Source organism: Phaenicophaeus curvirostris, chromosome 1 (genome assembly GCF_032191515.1).
Source record: "Phaenicophaeus curvirostris isolate KB17595 chromosome 1, BPBGC_Pcur_1.0, whole genome shotgun sequence".
Classification (NCBI taxonomy): Eukaryota; Metazoa; Chordata; class Aves; order Cuculiformes; family Cuculidae; genus Phaenicophaeus; species Phaenicophaeus curvirostris.
Genome location: NC_091392.1, coordinates 59,023,252 through 59,043,986, shown reverse-complemented (window position 1 = coordinate 59,043,986; position 20,735 = coordinate 59,023,252). Strand labels below are relative to the sequence as shown.

At 37.1% G+C, this 20,735-nt stretch overlaps 1 protein-coding gene across 2 annotated transcripts in view; it reads right to left on the bottom strand.

Annotated features, from left to right (window-relative positions):
• Positions 1-20,735, bottom strand: part of KDM7A (lysine demethylase 7A) — a 66,439-nt gene that overhangs the window by 3,024 nt on the left and 42,680 nt on the right. The window contains exons 10-19 of one of the 2 annotated variants that reach the window (XM_069858842.1): positions 18,261-18,352; positions 13,841-13,930; positions 12,795-13,004; positions 11,232-11,356; positions 10,542-10,699; positions 7,944-8,041; positions 5,511-5,659; positions 5,171-5,379; positions 2,329-2,414; positions 995-1,271 (exon numbers count right to left, since the gene is read on the bottom strand). In XM_069858842.1, the coding sequence (XP_069714943.1) occupies positions 995-1,271; positions 2,329-2,414; positions 5,171-5,379; positions 5,511-5,659; positions 7,944-8,041; positions 10,542-10,699; positions 11,232-11,356; positions 12,795-13,004; positions 13,841-13,930; positions 18,261-18,352 (1,494 nt within the window). The remainder of the gene's footprint in view (positions 1-994; positions 1,272-2,328; positions 2,415-5,170; positions 5,380-5,510; positions 5,660-7,943; positions 8,042-10,541; positions 10,700-11,231; positions 11,357-12,794; positions 13,005-13,840; positions 13,931-18,260; positions 18,353-20,735) is intronic. The other variant, XM_069858853.1, reaches the window with a different exon arrangement.

Genomic DNA, 20,735 nt, shown 5'->3' with positions numbered 1-20,735 from the left:
ATCTTTATAAAACGAAAATGAAACCCAGCCTTCAAGCTGAAGGAGGCAAAATTTTCACCTGAACCAGTTTAAAAAAAAAAACTTGCCTATTTGGGAGCAAACAAACAAACGGAATCAGAACTGTGAAAAACAGTAATTGTTTTCCCTAAACTCTGGCTAGTATTATCATAAATAAAGTGATAACATTACTTACAAACATTTCCACTCTAGGGAAAGGTGGAGCGTGTGGTCAGGGAGAACCTAAACTGAGCTTCCTGAATTTTGCTCAAGTAAGCTAATTCCCTTGAGTAAATTATAGAAAAACTAAATACTATGAACATCAGACCATTTTTTGTAGTACCACAGATTTTAAACCTTCGCTTCAATAAACAAATCTGATCCAGGCCAGTGTTTCACAGTACAGTTGTGGTTCTGTTCCCTGTAATGCACACGTAACAGATGCACTTGCAGAGGTGCAATGGTTCCTATGAAAGTTTTATCTGGCCGCATATCCAGTTAGATATCTCTCTTAATTCCACCCACACATTCTCTGTGCCAAAATGTGAGAGTCCACAGAATGGACTCTCCTTAGGATGAGAGAAAATGGCCTCAAATTGTGCCAGGGAAGGTTTAGATTGCATATGAGGAAACATTTCTTTACTGAAAGAGCAGTCAAACATTGGAATAGGTTGCCCAGGAAACTGGTGGAGTCACCAGAGTGTTCAAAAAAACTGGAGGTGTTCAAAAAGCATGTAGACACGGCACTTTCAGGATATGGTTTAGTAGGCACAGTGGTGTTGGCCTTATGGTTGGTTGGACTGGATGATATTAGAGGTCTTTACCAGGTAAATGCAATGATTCTATGAATTTCTGCCCATTCTATATTTTTCCTCAAGGTTTAGGTCTGTCCCTTTCTCAGTTTCTGCACCTAACGGCTCTTTTTGATGTTTACAAGCTCCTTTTCCTAGTCTTTTTTCCTTTTTCACTCTGGAAAGAGAACTGAGATAAGCATTACCTTTTGTCGCCTGGTTGCTGATAGGGGGTGGATTTGATGCTGGCCTCTTTGTTGGATGAAGTGGTACAGACAAGGATGTTTCACCATATGGCCTCTCAGGGCTAAGGCTGCCATCGCTCAGCCGACATTCTCCTTGAATTAAACTGGAGTCTCGTGTGTACTTGCCATGCTGGAAACTCAAGCTGTTGTTGTGGACTATACTTCTGTTTTCCTGAACCTTATGACTGGCTTCAGCTGCACCCTCTTTCTTGATGTATTTTTGAGTTTTACTTGTATCCTAGTATGAACATGAGAAGAAATAAAATGGAAGTTGATACATTCTGGCTACAATTTCACTCCAGTTTTCACTGGTATTTCAATTTCCCCAGTGTCTGTCCACTTTATGATTCTATCATTTATTTTAATATAGATAGCTCCTAAAAATAAGACACAATATAGTACCTCTGTGCAAGTTTTTCCATATACACTTAAGGGCAACGCTACAGATTAATTACATATACCAGTGTTCTCAATTTCTCTGCTTTTTGGGTTTCATTTGCAGTGATCAAGGCAAATGCAACTAACTGGCACTACAGCAAGCCATTCCACAACCACTGACTACATAAACAGGCAATTTGTTTTCAATATTCAGCTGATGAGAGAACAAATTCTAAATTGAGAATTACAAACTGTAAGTAATATCACGTAATTAGATATTTAAAAAAAAAAAAAGCTTACAGCTACTAAACAACACTGTTGTTTTGCAACTTTAATTGTTCTAGTAACAGTTTAGTCGGTTGTTCTAACACTTCGAATAGAGACAAGTTTAGAAACACTAAAAACGTTCAGCATGTAAGTCACACGACCTATCATTTATATGTTCCTTGTTGGATTCCACCTGCTTTCATTGGAAAGCAAAATCATTCCCACTTGCTGACTGGTGAAAAGTTGCGTCAGTTTGGCAGTACCAATTTCCTAAGCAAGTATCTTTGCTATAAAAAGTATCAAGAGGTTCCATGTGTTCTGATGCTCTGGCTGGGAATAACAATTAATAAAACAATACAGTGCCTCCCCAGTTAGACTGAATGTAAATTCACACTCTTCTTATAAAGTATTTTTTATTTTTCAAAATACTGGCCCAAGCATCTTAATCCAAGACACAATGACAGAAGAAAGTTTGAAAGGAAAACACATCAAAACAACAACAGTGAAAAAAAAAAGCAGAACAAAACCATAATGCTCAGTTACAAGCATCACAAGTATCTATTACCAGATATACAGTGCAGAAAGACCTGTCTACCATGCTTTCTGTACTTACAGCTTCCGGATCCAAAATGTTTAAAGTATTGCTTTACCTGAGGGACAATCCTTGAAGCTTCATTCAGGTGTCTAGCCCATGCTGAAGTCCCCAAATCTCTTTCCTCCTCCTTCACAGATCTGCCTAAAGAGAAGTTCAACAAGCTCAAATTTTAAAATCGAAATAGGAGTACAAAGTTAATTATACATTTTAATAACTTTAAAATTAAAACAAGAAGGAAAAGTACAATAAAAAATACTTCCTAGATACAAAATAGTAGTTGTCAGACCTGCTTGATTCTACATACTAAATTGGGAAAACAATCTTGCAGCATAAATACGCCTAAAGATCAATATACCACAGTAAGAAGGTCAAACATAGTTGTACAAATTTGAAAGCACTGATGTTGAAGACAGCTTACCTTTTTGTTACGCTATAGATTTCAGTTTTTTACCTTGTCTTTATATCACAAGTAGGTCATACAAAGATGGACATTGCCTTTAACTTACAGGTATTACTGATCGTATTGTTTCTGAGCACTGGTTCAGGCACAACATATGGAAGACCTGCACTGACAGGCCTATAGAAGACATGCCCACATTGAAAACATACTTACAATACAGTTAACTTGTAAAATCAAGGGTATCCCAAGTCACCAATTCAATTTCAATTTGGAGACACAGAAAGGTTTTGTGAAACCTGCTAGCTAATAAGCATAGTTTCATCTTCTTCATCTGTGGAGTTTGATATGTGTACGTGGTCTGTTCAGAACAGGATTTTTTTTCTAATGGTCCATTTGGTACTACAATTTAGATCTGTGGCTAAAAGAGAGTTGATAACACACTGAAGTTTTGGCTACTGCTGAACAGTGCTTGCACGGTGTCACAGTTTTCTCTTCCCCACTCTGTCCTTTGCTAGCGGTACTCAAGAGAATGGCAGTGGATGCAGGCAGGACAGATGACCCGAGATGGTCAAAGGGATATTCCACAACACAATGTCATGCTTCGCTACTGGGGTAGAGGGTAGAGGCTGGGGGAAAAGCCAGTCTTCTGGAGTAGCTGCTCAGAGACTGGCTGTGCAGCAGTTTGCTTTAAGAATGTGGCGAGTGATTGTCATCACACCACTTGTCTTTCTCTTTTCTTCACTTATTGAACTGACTTTGTGATCCTTCTCACTTCTGCTCTATCTATTCTGTCCCCTACCTCACAGGGCAGGGGGAGAGAACTAGAGACAACGTGGGTGCGTAGCTGCTGGCCTGAGCCAACCCACCACAATTTAGAAACCTAGGTAGTAGTAGGTTTCTCATGTAGTTACAAAGATGGAAAGGCACTGTATGTATCTGCATGGTTTGCTGGTTAGAGGGTTTTGGTGGTGGTGGCTTTAGTTAGGTAGTTAGATAGTGGGTTTTAAGGACATACAATTTCAATTACCAGAACTCAGTCCACAACACCATATTAGGCTTTCCTGTTATCCATGCAAACAAAACCCAACATACTATTAGTTCTTTGAATTAGCATCCTATTTGTTGGTGGGGTTCTATTTGTTGCCCATCAGAAAAGCTATAATTCTCTTCCATTTTCTTCTCAAGCACAGAATTTTCAAACACAATGACACTCTGTTCCAAGAAGTGATTTTGATTCCTTTGAGGGGATTAGTGTTAATGTTCTGCTGTCTGCCATTCCCAAAATGCATTTAACAGATGTCTCTTTTCCATAGACATCAAAATGCCACTGACCAAAAAAAAAAAAAAACTACCTCTGAATTCTCTTCAAGATTAGAATATTCTTTAATACACTGCGTTCATTTCAGCAGTAAAGCCAAATATGCTTTCCGAAGCCACATGAAAAATGACCAAGGAGATTCCTAGGGATATCTAAGTAACATACATGCCATGAAAGTTGCAAGCATGAGGGTCCTATCAATCTTTTCTGAAAAAGGTTACACTTCTAAGAAGACCACGCTTTTGACCTAGCCATAACTCCACCACTCTTGTAAGGATGCCACAAAACTTTTAGACCATAATACGTAGAAGATGTATTCCGATGACCTTTCAAACTAAGCGTGTCCCAGTTTTCAGAAGTAGCATTTACTCTCTATAGGGAAAAAAACCCACCACCTCAAAAACACCCAAAAACCCACCAGAAATAAAACCAAAGAATGCATGTTTTAAATGTCATAGAATCATGGAATAGTTTGGGTTGGAAGGGATGTTAAAGACCATCCAGTTCCAAACCCCCTGCCATGAGGCAGGGACATCTCCCACCAGACTAGGCTGCTCAAGGCCCCATCCAACCTGGTCTTGAACACCTCCAGAGATGGGGGAGCCACAGCTTCCCTGGGTAACCTGTGCCAGTGCCTCACCACCCTCTTTGTGAAGAATTTCTTCCTAACGTCTAGGCTAAATCTTCCCCCCTCCAATTTATAACGATTCTCTCTAGTCCTATCACTACATGCCCTTCTGAAAAGTCCCTCCCCAGCTTTCTTGTAGCCCCTTCACGTACTGGAAGGTCGCTATAAGGTCTCCTCAGAGCATTCTCTTCTCCAGGCTGAACAACCCCAATTCTCTTAGGCTGTCCTCATAGCAGAGGTGCTCCAGCCCTCTTGCAGTCCTCCCCTGAACCACCTTCCAACAATTCCATATCCTTCTTATGTTAAGGATTCCAGAACTGGACACAATACTGCAGGTGGGGTCTCACAAGAGCAGAGTAGAAGAGAATCATTTCGACCTGCTGGCCACAGTTCTTTTCATGCAGCCCAGGATACAGTTGGCTTTCTGGATGGTGAGCGTACATTTCGTTAAAAACATGACTACAAATCTAAACATGTAACTTAAAGTGCTTATTCTGAGCAGTTTGTCCAAGAGCAGAGAGCAGCAGTGTATCATTAGTTCAGATACCTACCACATTCTACTGTTTTGTGGCTCTGAGATGGCTGCCTATCTTTATGCCGACTCCTGGGATAGCTTCTGTGTTCCTGAAGAGACGTTCTTTTATCCATGCAGTCTGTGCTTTGAGTATGACCCGGTAAACATGAATTATAGTGCAATCCTGCCATAGAAAGCATGCCCTGAATAGCTTCTTCTTCTGTACTTGTCGAGGTAGGACATTCCCTAGAAAATAAAGTAGTAGTAAGTATTTCAAAACAGAACGTTAGATGATTTTTACATTGATATAAAGCAGAAAGATAAATATGCGTGAAAAGGTCTCATAGTTTATCAACAAATGCCCACAACATCCTTACTTTTTACTGGGAGTTTCATTTCTGGATGGCTTCTGGGTATTTTGAAAAAGGTCTCTAGCGACCTTAGATTCTTCTTTGAAATTTGATGTTACTTCCTGTTTCTCTTCATCACCTGAGCTTTCTGAGTCCTCTGCAGAGGAATCCTTCTGCTGCAACAAGAGAAAACAGTAAGCAGAATGGTCACCATCTAAATAGAAACACTACTTTAATTTATGCTAAGCAGAATATTCAAAAGCTTTCAGGCACAGAGATTTTATATACACATTATTCAGAATGTAGTTAGTTTGAATATAGCAGCTGAGATGCTATACATTCAAATTTTGTAACACTTATGAGCACTTGCTTCAGCAATATAGAAAGCATCTCTGACATGCATTTTGTTGCAGAAAACACTACATACATTAATCCATGCACAAATCATTGTATTCTCTTTAAAGAGCACACTGATTATTCTTATCATCTATATTCAAAGTAGAGGAAAAAATATGAAAGTATGGTTCCAAGCAGTAGCCAGAATTGATACATATTACATATAACAGCACACAACCTGCCCCAAATAACTGTTTCTGGTTCATGCTCTCACAAAAGGTAACTTGCAGCAGCAGCATCTCTCTTATGAATGACAGGAGCTCTCAGGTAAATCCAGAGCACAGCAGGAACAGCAACACAGCAGCTGTTGCCTCTCTTACAGTGGCACAGCCTCATTTCACGAATGAAAGGGCTTTTCTGCTCCTGCTGAGATTACAGCTTGTATGGGTAGGAGTTTCTCTCAAAGGTGGAGCAACCATATGTGACTCAATATGCCTCTATGTGAAGCAAGGGCTACAATAGATAAGTTCCACCTTGATAATTCAGAATAATCTATTTTCAACAAGTACAGAGAATGCCACAATTTTTTTTCAAACTGAGAAATATATATATGACATTCAATAAAAGTTTTGAAAGTGAAGGCCAGAATATGGAGGAATAATCAACCTTCCAAGACTATCTTCATCATTAAAAAGGAACTGAAATAAGTCAAGTGCATTGTATCACCAAAGGTTGTTTTTATACAACAGCTCCATTCACAAGAATGGCTTGTTAATCTTTGACACTTGAAAAGTGACAAAAATGAGCAATTAAGTTATAAGTATGACTCAATGTTAGTAATAAAGCCATTACCTTGTTTTGTTAAAATCTTATTCTTTGCAATATAATAACATAAAAAGGATTTACAGGAGCTAATGAGATGGTTCATTTTGGATACATCATTGCAAAAGACGAATTTCAACACGCAGAAGAACTATTCCATTAGATACTACTAGAAATTAAGAAGCAGAAGCATATAGAAGGCACTAAGAGTCTAAATGGCATTAATATAAAACATTTCACTCAATGACAAAGACATCCAAAACTGGCTAAACTTCCCTGTGACGAAGAAAGACACGACTTCTGAATAATTTGATTCTGTGCCTTAAAAAAGGAAACCTGCTAAGCTGAAGCTGCTGACAATGCATCTTAGAAAACCAAAAGAAGCCATAACATGAAGGCTCCTATCGCTTATTCCAACATCTAGATAAGCTCATGATGAAAGATAATAACTACAAAAACAGATCTTGACCACCACGGAAAAGTAGGGATTTGAATACTTCTTGTGAAGCCTTACAATAGGCTGATGACTGAAAGAAAGACCAAAGCATTAGCTTTCCAGAAGCACAAACCAAAAAGGTAATCACTCTACCCTATCAGCATTTTACTGTTATCCAATTAAGATTTAAATTAGTAAGTTAGAGCTCAATTTTGCAAGGGAAAAAAATATCATAGAAATATTTGTGTATATATATGTGCACTTCTAAATACTAAGAGTCATATTAAAATACATACGTGTAAAGACATGTAGACATATTTACACGTACGTGTGTGTGTGCACTTATATATCCTTTAAAGAACTCACTACAATCCAGACCCGGAAATGAAGGATTCCACTTTATTTGAAATAGCCTAAAACACCTCAATAGGATCTTATTTTAGAAACCGAAGGCCTACAAAATTGTTTCCATTTAACAATGTTCTAAGATGAAACTGTGCAGTAGACACTCCCAATTACGATGATGAAATTTATACTTGTTATTGAAGAAATTAACAAATCAACTAAGATCTAACTTTTCTCATACTTTGCAAGTTACAGAGCAGGGCTCATCCTTTGCCAGCCCCACTTTACCAACAAAGATTACCATAAAATATGGCTCAAGATAGCCTATCTTGTCATTTTTCTCAACACTAAAATAAATGAAGAATGAGGCAGAAACCTAAGTTTGATATACTAAGTTGAAGAAGAATTAAATATTTTGTTATTGATCTTTAAACACAAACTTTGACCAGGTAAGTTTGAAGTGAGTGAGTAAAATTATACTTATTTGCTTCATTTAAGTTTGTGGCTTTTTCCAGCTATACCTGTGTAGTGCAATCAGGCTCAGATTCTTCTGAATCAGAAATATCAGAGTACTCTGAGGATCCATTCCTGAGTTCTGACTTCACACTTTCAAAGAACACTGAGGAGAGAAAAGTTAAAATATAAGACCCAACATTTATTACATAAAATATTTAACAATTATTTTGGAAGCAAAGAACAAGAAACACTATTCAGTTTTTAACAATCTGTAAAAAAAAAGGCACATTCACACAGTGATCTGGTTCACAAGTCAAGTTTGCTCAAAACTCCATAGAGTTGCCTACTGTTGACCAACAGACTCCTCAAGCAACTAGCTCACTGGATGAAGCCAGAAGCAGAGCAATGAGGTGCAGCAGAAGCATATATTTTTTTCTCTCTCAAAGAGCACATACTCCACAGAAGGCACCACAGACAATTTCTCATTTTGTACATAGGCTACAGTTAGAGAAATGGCTCTCAGAAAAAGTTAATTAGAAGTAATCTTCAACATTACTCTGCTTTAGATTCCTTGAACCTGGAACTTTCTTGTTTAGCAATAAAAGCAGTTATAGAGACATACTACACACGGAAATCGGAGGATATTAATTGATCTAAAGGTAAAAAAAAAATAAATCATTGCACTACTTGCAATTTTACTTTGACATCATAGTTTACTGGTATATTCTGCCTGGTTTGTGCTACTACAGAGCTACCAATCAGGGCTAAAATGCAGACCTTTCAAAGACAATTAAAACATTACTGTGATACACAATGATACACAGTACACTTGTATTAGTTTTCATCATGGAAAGACCTGAAAAAGAAGAGGAGGAGAGGAAATACCAACTTTAGACATGCTTTTTGCTAATAATAAGATAAAGTATTGATCAGAAAATAAGGTGTTGAAATAGACTTCAAAAACACTGGCATGTGACAAAGCAATCAATCAAATCAGCAACCTAGTCCACATGGTTTACTTTTTTAAGTGCTGAAGAACTCAAACATGAAGTACCTGAGCAGCTCCAAGAAGCATGTATTCTAAGAAGACAGCATATGGCCCAAATAATAAGTAGAAAATAAATTCTTAAGTGTACAGAATCCAAGGTTCAAGGCTGTGTATGTGTCAAGGCTGCTGCAAAAATTTGTTTTAACTACAAATTTGTGAAAGACTATAATATGCAATTTTTTTTTTGCAGAAAAGCCAAATAAAATAAAAAATTTATCAGTGTATGCCCAAAAGGTAGCGCAGAAAGAAAGCAACATAACCTTTTCAAATTTTCGAGTACCTATAGTTTCAAATAAAACTATGCTAAAAGCAAACCAACATTTTAACTCAACATATCTTAACTCCAGAGCTAATTTCTGACCTGCGCTGGTTTGCTTTCAGCATAGATTTCTATGCAGCTACATAAATGGAATGTTACCATTTCTCTGTATGACTGAAACTTTGATTCAAGTGTAAAACTTATTTTAATTCTGAAAATGGAAAAGCACCACATTTGCCGAAGCCTTCACTCAACAAGCTATGTGCCTTGTTGGTTCATAAGTACCCAAGAGGGAACTCTTTCCTGTGCAAATTTTTTTTTTAACACTGTCCTCTGTGACTTTTGGAAGCACAGTCAACAGGGATTACAAATCACTTTGTTAAAGAAAATAATTAAAAATTCCTTTCAGGCTGACAATGGACTCAAACATTGTCATGAACTGCTGTTCAGGAAACTAAGGGAACTGTAAGTCTCTAGAGGACTCTTGTTATATTTTAAGTGTTGATCTCAGTTTCCTAATGCACACCCTTTGAGCCCTTGCAGGCTCTGCTGGGAAACGATGCAATGTTTGTAATTAAACAGAGAGCTAAACAGCTATGTCAAGGACCAATTTGTCACTGCACACAGACAGTTGTATTAAAATCAGGCACTGAAAACAGGCATTCAGTATTGATACTTTACTAATTCACTGTGTGATCAGCACTGCTGAACACCTGACAGGAAAGCTTGAGGCTACAGAAAGACCAAAAAAGATAAACTTCTGGTGAAGGATAGTTTCAAGTACTGGAAAGCGAGGCTAAAGCATCTTGCAGACAACCTAAATTCTTCCCCAGCCTTGCAGATTATGTCAACATTAAAAGCGTAAGATTTTATTAATGCTAAATTATGTTCGATCACTTGTATGGAATAAACCTATTCACTAGGTGAAATATAGGTTTATAATTAGCTGCATGTTATGATCTTCTATTCTCTACAATGAATGATGTGATGAACATTTCACACTAAAATATATTTTAGTCAAGAAAAATCAGCATTCTTACATGATGAAACAGACCAAAAGGAACAAATACTCATGTAGAACACCAATTAAACATGCTCTCCAAAAAACACTGTGCATAGTATCCAAGACGGCACCGACATAAAAAGGCAAGCTTTACTTTTCAACTGTATCCTGTTAGCTTCTTCAGCAGGCAGATGATACTTGACAAATATTTTGCTGTAACCTTTAATATTACTTCTCTGATCTATCAGTTTATCCACCTTATACTTTAGTACAATTTCGGTCAGACCTTACAATAGTTAGATCTTCAAGATCATCAAAATGTTCAACCAATAGGACTTAAGAGACAAGCTTACTGTTCAGTGGTTTCTGGGCATCTGTGTTGCCTTCACCTTCAAAACCTGAGGGCTGGTCTTCTACCTTAACAGGTGTCTTTTTTGACCTTGTCCTGTCATCTTCATCTTCACTATCTGCTGTGTAAAGACTTCGATCTGTAAATGGGCGTCTCTCATCTCTGTCTCACAAGGAAAAAAAAAATCCCATTGTTCTTACAAAGCTGAAGCAGTTGTTTTCCTTTAATTACTTACAACATGCTCTCAAAATACAACACAAATATTCTCTTACACTCATCTCTTAATTCTTAATTTTACGCATTCCCTTTTTATTCCCTGTACAACTGCCATTTTCATAAATATGTGAAGTTTTACACCAGAATATTTTTCATGAGAATCACTCTAAGAGATGGATACAAACCAACTGGTTTTATTTTGAAGCATTCCCTTCAGTATAAACCCAACTGAGCAACTGAATGAAATGCTCTAACAAAGGAACAAGCAAAGAATCTCTTCCTCTTCACTCCAGAGCTGCAGCTCCACTAGGGGACAGCAGACACAACAGACAATACATTCCTTCTATATTCCTAATATGAATCTTACTGGAGAAAGGGAACTTCGAGCTCCACAAAGAGAAAATAAATACTATTAATAATCAGCATCCTCCAGACCATAATGACTAGGGACAAGTGATCCACAATCAATGCTTTGTACCTAATTATTCTTCCATTTGACAGCAGAAGGCGAAGATCATTGTCTTTTGTTCTCCAGTCAGGTACTGTAGAAGATGGCTGAAAGGGCTTGTTAAATCTTCCGCTCAGTTTTGAGCCCGCAATATCCTGAAGAAGTAAATGCAATTTTACTTATTATTTATTTCTAGAAATTCAACTGTTTTTTTCTGCACTTCACAAAAGCTTAAACTCATGACCATGATGGTTACCTTCCTAATAACCAACTAAAGAAAGCTCTGACAAAACATGTCTGGATGTAAAAAACAGCAGATTGCATCTTCTCCTTCCTTGAATCATCTATATTCTCCTGAAGGATCTGAAAAACTACAACTTCACTTTTAACACTCCTTTTATGTTTCCTTTGGAGAATTACCACTGTATTCAAAACAAAGAAACACCAATAGAGACAGACAAGCCATAAGATGGAGCCTTAAAAGCAAGATGGGTATCTGGTCCCTGGAATTAGTATCCTAGAACTGATTTACAGGACAATAAAACACCAATAATGGAAAGTAACTACCACAAGCAGAACTTTCTTAGCTCAAAGCATTTCACATTTGACACACACTCTGAAGCCATCAGCAGTACACCTCCATGCCAAACCAGGAATGCATAAATAATACTTTTCTAACAAGTAAATATTAATAGTGAACAATATATTTCTACATTAAATTATAATAACTAGTACTCCTAAACATGTGTTTGTAGCAAACTGCACAGGATAACTATTTGTGGTAAATTTTAAGTTCAGCTTCCTGCCTTCAGAGTTTAAATTAATGTCTCTTGTTCATACCTTACCAATGTAAGGTGCTAAATCAGTATTTCTCCATTCTCTCCCAGCTACATTCGTCAGCATTTCTTATTCTCAGAAAGCTACTTACTTCCTTTCTTAAAGTTACTTATTTCTATTCTCTCACTCCTTCTGCCATTTCTGGTTTTGGTTTTGGAAATAAGGTCACCAAATCTGAAACAAAGAATTTCTCAAGAGACTACATTTTGCTCTTCCACCCCATGATGTCTTTGTAATACAACAACTAAGTCCACAGCCCCTCAATGGAGACGAAAGGCAGCCTCAGGTTTACAGGTAGGGAGGCACAGTTGTACAGGTAATAGGAACATGACCAAAAAATGAGGCTAACCAAACTACAATAACTGAACTATAAAAAAATAGCTATCAAAAACACAAAGGAGAAGCAGGCTGTCTCAGGGCCTCACTAAATCAAGGCTTTGCAAGCTTCTTTTAATTTCCAGAATTGATTCAAAGTAGCACTTGACAGCTACAGCAGTCCTAATTCAGAAACTCCACTGGATTCAGGGCACCTTATGAACCAAAAAGCTGAAGGAAACTCCACAGGAAAAATTAGCAAAGAAGAGAAAAATTCCTATCAGGAAAACTCAAAAAGAAGAAGCCAAAAACATATCTATCCATGTCTCATGTGACAAAGGACAGTAGCTTGTATTCTTACGCATGTTAAAAGATTTCCTTTCAACAGAGACTAGAAATCTACTCTGGTTTTGTTTTTCTTGTACATAAATTAATACTTGCCTCCTCCCATGGTGACATCTCCAGCCTTTTCAGTACCTCTCTGGTGTGGAGTTCCAGGATGTCCAGATTAGAAGGAGTTTTGGTAGCATGATCTCTCAATTTCCTCACCCGTCGTCTGGAGTGGTGAGGGGAAGTTGTTTCATGTGAAGACCGCGAAGTTGGACACACACCAAGAATTCCCTGAGTTTTAACTAGTTTGCTGTTTTCCTCCTTTAATTAAAAACATATATTTCAGAGTAGTCTCACACAAATATATTTAAGAGCTGCTTCTTGCTCATCTAATTACATGTTATTCATATAAATGTGTTAGACCTTTTAAAGAAGTACTACCTATTTCCTATGAATTTGATGTACTAAGCTTAGTTCTACTGAACCTCTTTCCTATTTGGGTTTTTTACAGTAGCGTAACCCAAAAGTTACCACCAAAACAAAAGGTTTTATTCATGAAGGTAGCATAGGTAGACATGTATTGTTCCAAACAGATCACATCTCTCTTTAGTTCTCTCTACATACAAATGTGAGAATTTTTCAAGAATTAATATTCATTAAAGGAATAAAGGAGCAAAACATTGGTATAGGAGAGAGGAAAGAAACCCCAAAACCCACTGACTATATAACAAATAGTGACAAAACATAAGAAAAAGAGCAGAAGATATGACAACTGGGCCAGAACTAACAAACAAGAGGGTAGGAAATTGGAATATGCACAGAATTTCAAATTAAAGTCTCTTAACAACATACTCACAGTAATTATTGTAAGTGGTTACAAGTGAGAATGTTCTAGAAATACTGACCTACAAATAACTTCACCATTAATTTTTTTTTTAAATACATAAAACACCCTTGACTCTACATTTCCTTTGTCTGAAATATCCATATTTTAGTATTCCCAACACTTTTCCTCTTGATCTTCTATTATTCAATGAATGTTAAATAAATTAAAAGGTGAATATGCTCAGTCAGAAGCACAACTACCATGGTATTCCTTGATTTACAGTCAGTTTCTTTTTTCTTCAGGCTTACACTGGGTCAGTCTCTGTTCTTACCTCTACAGAACGTATCACTTTTGAGAGCTCTTTTATGAGATGCCCAGGCCTAATGTTGTCTGGAATTTCAAAGGCATGTTCTGTTACAAGCTGTATGCAGAGGGGGAAGAAAAGATACTTAGTTAATTTTTTCAAATAAAAGCAGAAGTAATATGAAATAAAGAAATATGCAGGGAAAAAATTTAGGAGGAAAAGAACAGATTGATTTCTGTAATAATGACTGCAAACTGCCAGGACAGATACACACACACACTGAAGTTCCCAGTCCAAGTTTTAGAAGGCAGCAGATATCCCTCAATGTCTCTAAGAATCAAAAGAAGGGATAATATGAAGCCATACTGACAACTACTCAATTGTTTTTCCCCTCAGTATAGTAGTTAGCTTCTTTTTTTTTCCCCTTTAGCATGGTCAGTATAGAGTCACACTTCATAAACTCATTAGAGTCACGACCTTCAAAACAGCTGAGGACTAAGGGAATTTCACTATGGCAAAAAATTAATTTAAAAAGCAAATCAAGAATAATAATCACTAACCAACATGCAGAGTTTTAGACATCTGCCTCACATTTCACTGTTAAAAATTTCCTTCCTACCTTATTTAGAATACAGTAAGTTGGAGAAAGATTTTTTAAAAAATCATTCCCTATAAAAAAATTAGGGAGCAGTAACAGTTTATGTTCCCTATAATCCTTAGAAGTAGTATCAGAGAAAGATTTCATATATGTATACATACACACATGTATCACCAATGTGAGTAAGTCTAAACATGCTACAGTTAGATCTAGTACAAAATATGTTTAATATTCTGTATATACAGTTCAAATGTTCCTCAAAACATTTAGCTGGAATTAAACAGACAAAACAGCACTCACACATAGACCAGAATGACTGACATGAATTCTGGTATCCCTTTAATTGACTATTTAAATGGAAAAATATCCCACAAACACTTTCAGCTATGCACATTTCAAAAATGAGATTCAGCAGAAAAATTATTGCTAGAAGCAATTTGATACTGTACGTGCATTTCATTGAATCTGGCTTCCTCTCAGTCATTAAAATGAATGTTCTTCCCCTCCAAAACTCAACATGGATGTATAACCATGGTATAATCATTCATTTCAGTGCCATTAATTCTACAGGAAAGATTAAATCATCTGCCATTACTTACCATTGTTCATTTTTTGAATGCATCACCTCTACACATTCACACTCAGGAACACAGCATGACACTAAACTGTGTGGTTTTTCCAGCACATTACTGGTCCTTTTAAGACAATTCAGCCCTTTTTACAGAAGGACTTCACATTGCCAAAAGCCTTCCTGTCCATGCAGACTAATTCAACCCTCCAAAAACTGACTTCAAGATTTCTCTGGTTTAAAAATACTGAAAAGCCTTCCTAATGCAAAAATTGTTTATATCAGAAACACATTATTTTGCCAATATGATTTATAGTAACTCTTAAAGCAAAGCAAGTTCTACTGGCAAGCTCACTTGTTTGCCACTATTTAAACTAGGTATCTACCTAAACCAGCCTGGTCTAAACCAGCCTGGTCTAGTGGGAGTCTAGGTGGAGTCTAGTGTTCCTGCCCATGGCAGGTGGGTTGGAACTGGATGGGCTTTAGGTCCCTTCCAATTCAAACCATTGTACGATTCAATTAAGCCGAGGCAGAGTAATTAAGGAAAAAAAAGGGGAAAAAAGCCTATCCAAGCAACTTAAATAGGCAAATAAATTAAAATGCATATATAACCTAGCAGTTTGACAGAAGGTTAAGGATAGGCAGGAAATGCAAATACCTACAGATGCCGTATCTGAAAACTTATACCATTATCAAATAACTTGGTTTTAAATTGCCTCTGCATACTGCCTCTTGGAAAAGGTACAAGCAGACTTTAGGACTCAGGAATTTTCCTTTCTAGGGAGAACAGTAGCAACAAAGTGGCCTAAAAATGTCAGATGTGAATCGCAGGTAAAGAAAATAATGTAAAAAGCACAATGATCCATTCAAGAGCTTCAACAAACGGTTTTATAAATGTTGGAAATACACAGAGGAAAAAAGAAACTTGTCTTAAGTCAAAAGGTGCCAATAAAAATGTCCTGGTAGACAAATGAATCCATCTTTGGAAACTGGCATCACAATGAAGTACATCTATACTTTAAAATATTCAGAAAAAAATAAAGATAAAATAAAAATAATAAACGCACAACCCTCTCTGTTTTGTTTTTTTCCTTTCACAACAGCTATTAGCACCTTTTTCAAAAACAGAGAACAGCTGCCCAAGTTAATCTTACTGGTACATGAACCAAACATCAGAAAAACTGAATCTGGGACCTGTTGCTTATGCAAGCTGGAAGGAGGCCAGAGCTAAAATCCATGAGCTCAGACATCATTCATTATTGTGTATTCAACTAACCTGCTGGCTGATGATCTGCACCAAAGTAATCAGAGGGTACACATACTGATAAAAGCCATGCACAAACTGAATGCAAATCAAGACACAGAAACTAAAATAATTATAGGAGCACTCAATCTCTCTTCTCAGCATCTTGTATTTTTTGGCAGTTTTTAAGTACTGTAGAAACGAAGATCCCACTGCCCTGCTGATGACAAGTTTGAAATTCTCCAGCAAACAGTTTTAAAGTGATTTGCTAAGATAATTCACATATGGCTTGAAAAGACATACTCCATGGAACTAATGTGAAACCTCATGAGTAGGCTTCTCATCTGTGGAGTATTCATTTGCTATTTCTTTTCAGAATCTGTCTGAAATTGCCTGCATGAGCAGATCATACAGCAATGTACAAAGCTCCTCCTGTCTTCAGTTGCATACAACTACAATCGTATCACGCACATGGCCTGCTGCAAAGAAAAGATCAGTCACTGGTGAAGCAGCAGCTAAAGAAGATAAACACAAGGTACAAAACATGATAGCTGGTCTGCAGTAGATGACACCGTGACCAGATCACTGATGCGGTGCAGTTTCCTCACAGCTGAAGGGTCTGCAGCCAGGGTGGGTTGGGAACACTAACAAGTCTCATTAACAAGCATTCAGAATGCAATTAATTAATTGCACGTGCAATTAATTTTTTTTTTCCATGGAAAAGCAGGAAACATCATATTCTAGGTGAAGTATCAATCAAACTACTAAATGAGCTACTAGACAGTACACAAATGCTACAATACTATGTTACAACAATCCAGAATATAGGAATTCCAATCCAATTTCAAATTAAAATAAGTATTTATATACGCTATGTTTGATTTCAGTTACCAGTAGTCTGATTACTCAGCTTGCTTATTCTCCATGCCGTGGAGGTAGCGATAGCTTTGATTCCCACGTGGTTTAACAGCTTACGCACAGTATCTTCTAAATATTGATATGCTGCTTACTAGTTAGCTTTGATCCAGAATGGCAGAAGAGAAACAGGAGAACCAACTAAGAGGTGTTGGTTCTGGCTCGCAAAGGTTCACCTGGAATTAATAACGCTTCACAGGCTGGACCCTAGCTGATTCCAGACAGAGTAACCACCTTTGTGTCTACACCTCCTGTTCAGTTTCACAAAGCTCATTATGTTGGGTGCAGCACAGTACAAATATCATACCTGTTGTATATATAGTAAGTTCTCTCACAAGGAAAGCTTGTGGGCAGAAAGACTGAACAGATCTCCAAGAGCCAATTCAAGTCAGCATAGCCAGCAATAAACTAGAATTAATAAGCTCCGTCAGAACCAAACTGCCTGTCAGCGAACAGCACTTCCCAGAAGCACAGGTTCCAAGAGGGCTTATTAGCTCAGGCACATGAAAAAACACATGGAATTAGGCCAGATCCAGTGCTGTGCCAAAACAAATAAACTTTCCTGGAGAGCAGAGCACCAGCAAAGGCAGCGTAGACAAAACATTAATGATTTTACAGGAGTCAGCCTATGTTCAGCAAGGACAGTATTCAACTGAAGTTAATATCCTCATCCAAAGCTAAACTGACTCTTCAGGAACACAGACATACCTGAAATGTGTTCTTCAAAGCTCTGACATTAATGGAAAATGCTAAGTATCAAGGCATTCCATCCCTCCATTGCCTCAGGCTAGGACAAACCAACTACACAAACAGATTCCTTAGAAATAAGCCCCACTTTACCAGCTTACCCTCTAGCATTCTTACCCCATCCTGAGGTGAAGCCAGTTTCTACCTCGATCAGTAACAATACAAGAGCTTATTAATTGGTCTAAAAAGACTTTATCAGCATCACTGAATATGAAATTGTCACGATGATTCCCAGATCAGCTGTACATACTCTCCATAGTTTTCACTAGTCATTAACAGCTAAAAATAATCTCAAACTTTAAAGGGGTACAGACTTTCACTTATTTCTAAATTAAAAGAGCTCACCAAAATAGCAAACAAAATCACTTGTACTTACTTCTTTTTTCATCCATAATTTTAAAGCAGTAAGTAAAGCCTTCACTCCTTGCACTAAATAGCTTGGAGGCTGGAAGCCATCTTCCCTCAGTTCTAAAAAGGACAGAGATACCAATTTAGAAACAAGCTAGCAGTGAAAACAATAGATACCTACCTTTCAGTGACTAAAGCTGTCATTATGCAACAGCACAAAAATGGAAAAATTGTGCAAGCAAATGAAACATGACATCTTGTATTTCTATGCATACTGTAAAAAAAAAAAACAAAAAAAAACACAACAAACCAACCCTAAAGTGATTCTACATAAAATCTTTTTTTTTATTTATTCTTGGGTGAATTAGGGACAATTTACAACATACTAAAGGCCAATTAGAACAAAATAGATCTAAAACACAGAACCAGAGTAAACACATCTGAAGAATAAATCACTTATTTCATTCAGAAATATTTTAGTCAAAGTGGACCAGAAGGATGTGGGATGTAAATCTAAATTAGAATTCCTATTGCTTAGTCCCATCCATACAGCAAATGGTTCACAGCAGCACACTTCCACTCCCCAAACATTTTCTGTCACCCTTCCAAATATCACAGTTCTCCCTCACATAGTTTGCATCATTTTTCCTCTTAAAATCAAAGGGGACAGGGATTGGAAATCACTCTACTACAGAAGCTGCTCCTCTTAAGAAGAAGGTGCCCCTAAGTGATTGCAATTCCTTTTCATAGTCCTCTTTTTCTTCATGGGAAAAAAAGAGGGGGAAAGCAAAATTCTCCATAAAGACTGAAAAGTTGATTGCAACATCTCCCCACATTCCTGACAAATACATCCACTTGTCAATAGCAAACGGATCAACACTGGAACTACTTCAGTCATTTTATTTCCTTAAAGAAATACAAAAATAAAACACTATTCTTATAGATAATGTATTAGTCTGCTGGTAGAAAAAGGAAAGTTCTGTTACTAAAAAGCTAGTCTTCCCTTCAAGATGCGTCCCACTTGTTAAAGGTTGCCAGGTGCCCGCTAGCTGACTCTACTGATAAAATTTTGAGAACACAACATAGCACCACAAGAAGAATTTTTTTAGCTGCAACAGAAGGGATTGTATGACATAAAAGTAACCAAAATTAATCAGTATCAGATACAGGAACAAGTTACCTATGAAGAAGTTTAGTGAATGTCACAACAATTACAATATCATAGAACAATTCCTATAAATGAAAACACAAAACCAAAATGTTTATGACCCTGTTATTTTATAAAAAGAACCAAAAAAATACATTGCACTGATTTTGCTTACTGACCTGAACTTCATATAAAGTACTGTTTACAAGCGTGCATCAACATTTTACAAGCTGGTCATCACCACTACACCTTTCACGACTAAACTCGTATCATCCCTTATTTTTAAAAGAAATTATTCTGACTGGTTAATACAAATTCACATAAGCCTTGATGCCAAAACCCAACATCCTTCAATCTAGCCATGGAAACATGAAGTCTTACTTTTTATCATCAGTTTTAATGCATTGTTCTGCAACAAAATATCTACTAAGCCATAGATTAAAAATAACACAACAATAACCTTCATACCCATCCCCTAGCATACAAATCACAAGAGGCTTCTAGTCTATAAACTCAGGGAGTCATGGGATAAGAGAAGGAGGGGAACAAACACAGGATAAGACTTAGAAGTTACCTAGATGATACAGAAACAAATATCCTACTGCTTTTCCAGCAGGAATTCAGCTCCTACATCTTCTGATAAGTTTATAAAATTTTAAATAACACAGGAGTGAGACCAACCAAAGCAAGCTTTCAAGAAGAAAATACTCCTTTTTTCTTTTCTTTTTTGGTAGGGAAATTTTCTGCAAGTTTGTTCTATTTGGTAATATTTCTAAGTTGCTTTAGGCTTATCCAGAAACTTTAAATGCTCATTTAGAAAACAACGGTTGTTCAACACATTCATTTCCTGAACGAAGAACAGACCATTTTCAATAACTGTGACTGTTTTTGTATTAGAAAAATGTTACATGATCTCTTCCAAAGAAGCTGAACTCAACAGCCTCCTCTGAAGGCTGATTTCTCTCCTTTTAAATACATAATTTAAAACATAGCATTTATTATTAAGATTAAATAGAGCAGGCAGAGGACAAGCTTGAGGAAAGAAAGGTAAAGTCAGGTCTCTCACGCTCAGGTATGCATAGGTACAGATACAGGAATTACAGTACTACATGAGGAAGTTTGGAAAGGACCAGCAACCATCAAGAACAAGAGGCTCTGCGATATCTATTGATAAGCTCTGATAAAAATGATTTAACACAGCTCACAGGAACTGATGCGTCTTTCCTACAAATGCCCTCACAGACACCTTACCCCTCATAAGAAAGAACAGAAAACAACAGGTAGTTTGACTCTAAAAATCAAAGAAAATTGTATAAGTACAAGAAAACTTCTTAATTCAGCCGTGAAGCCACCAAG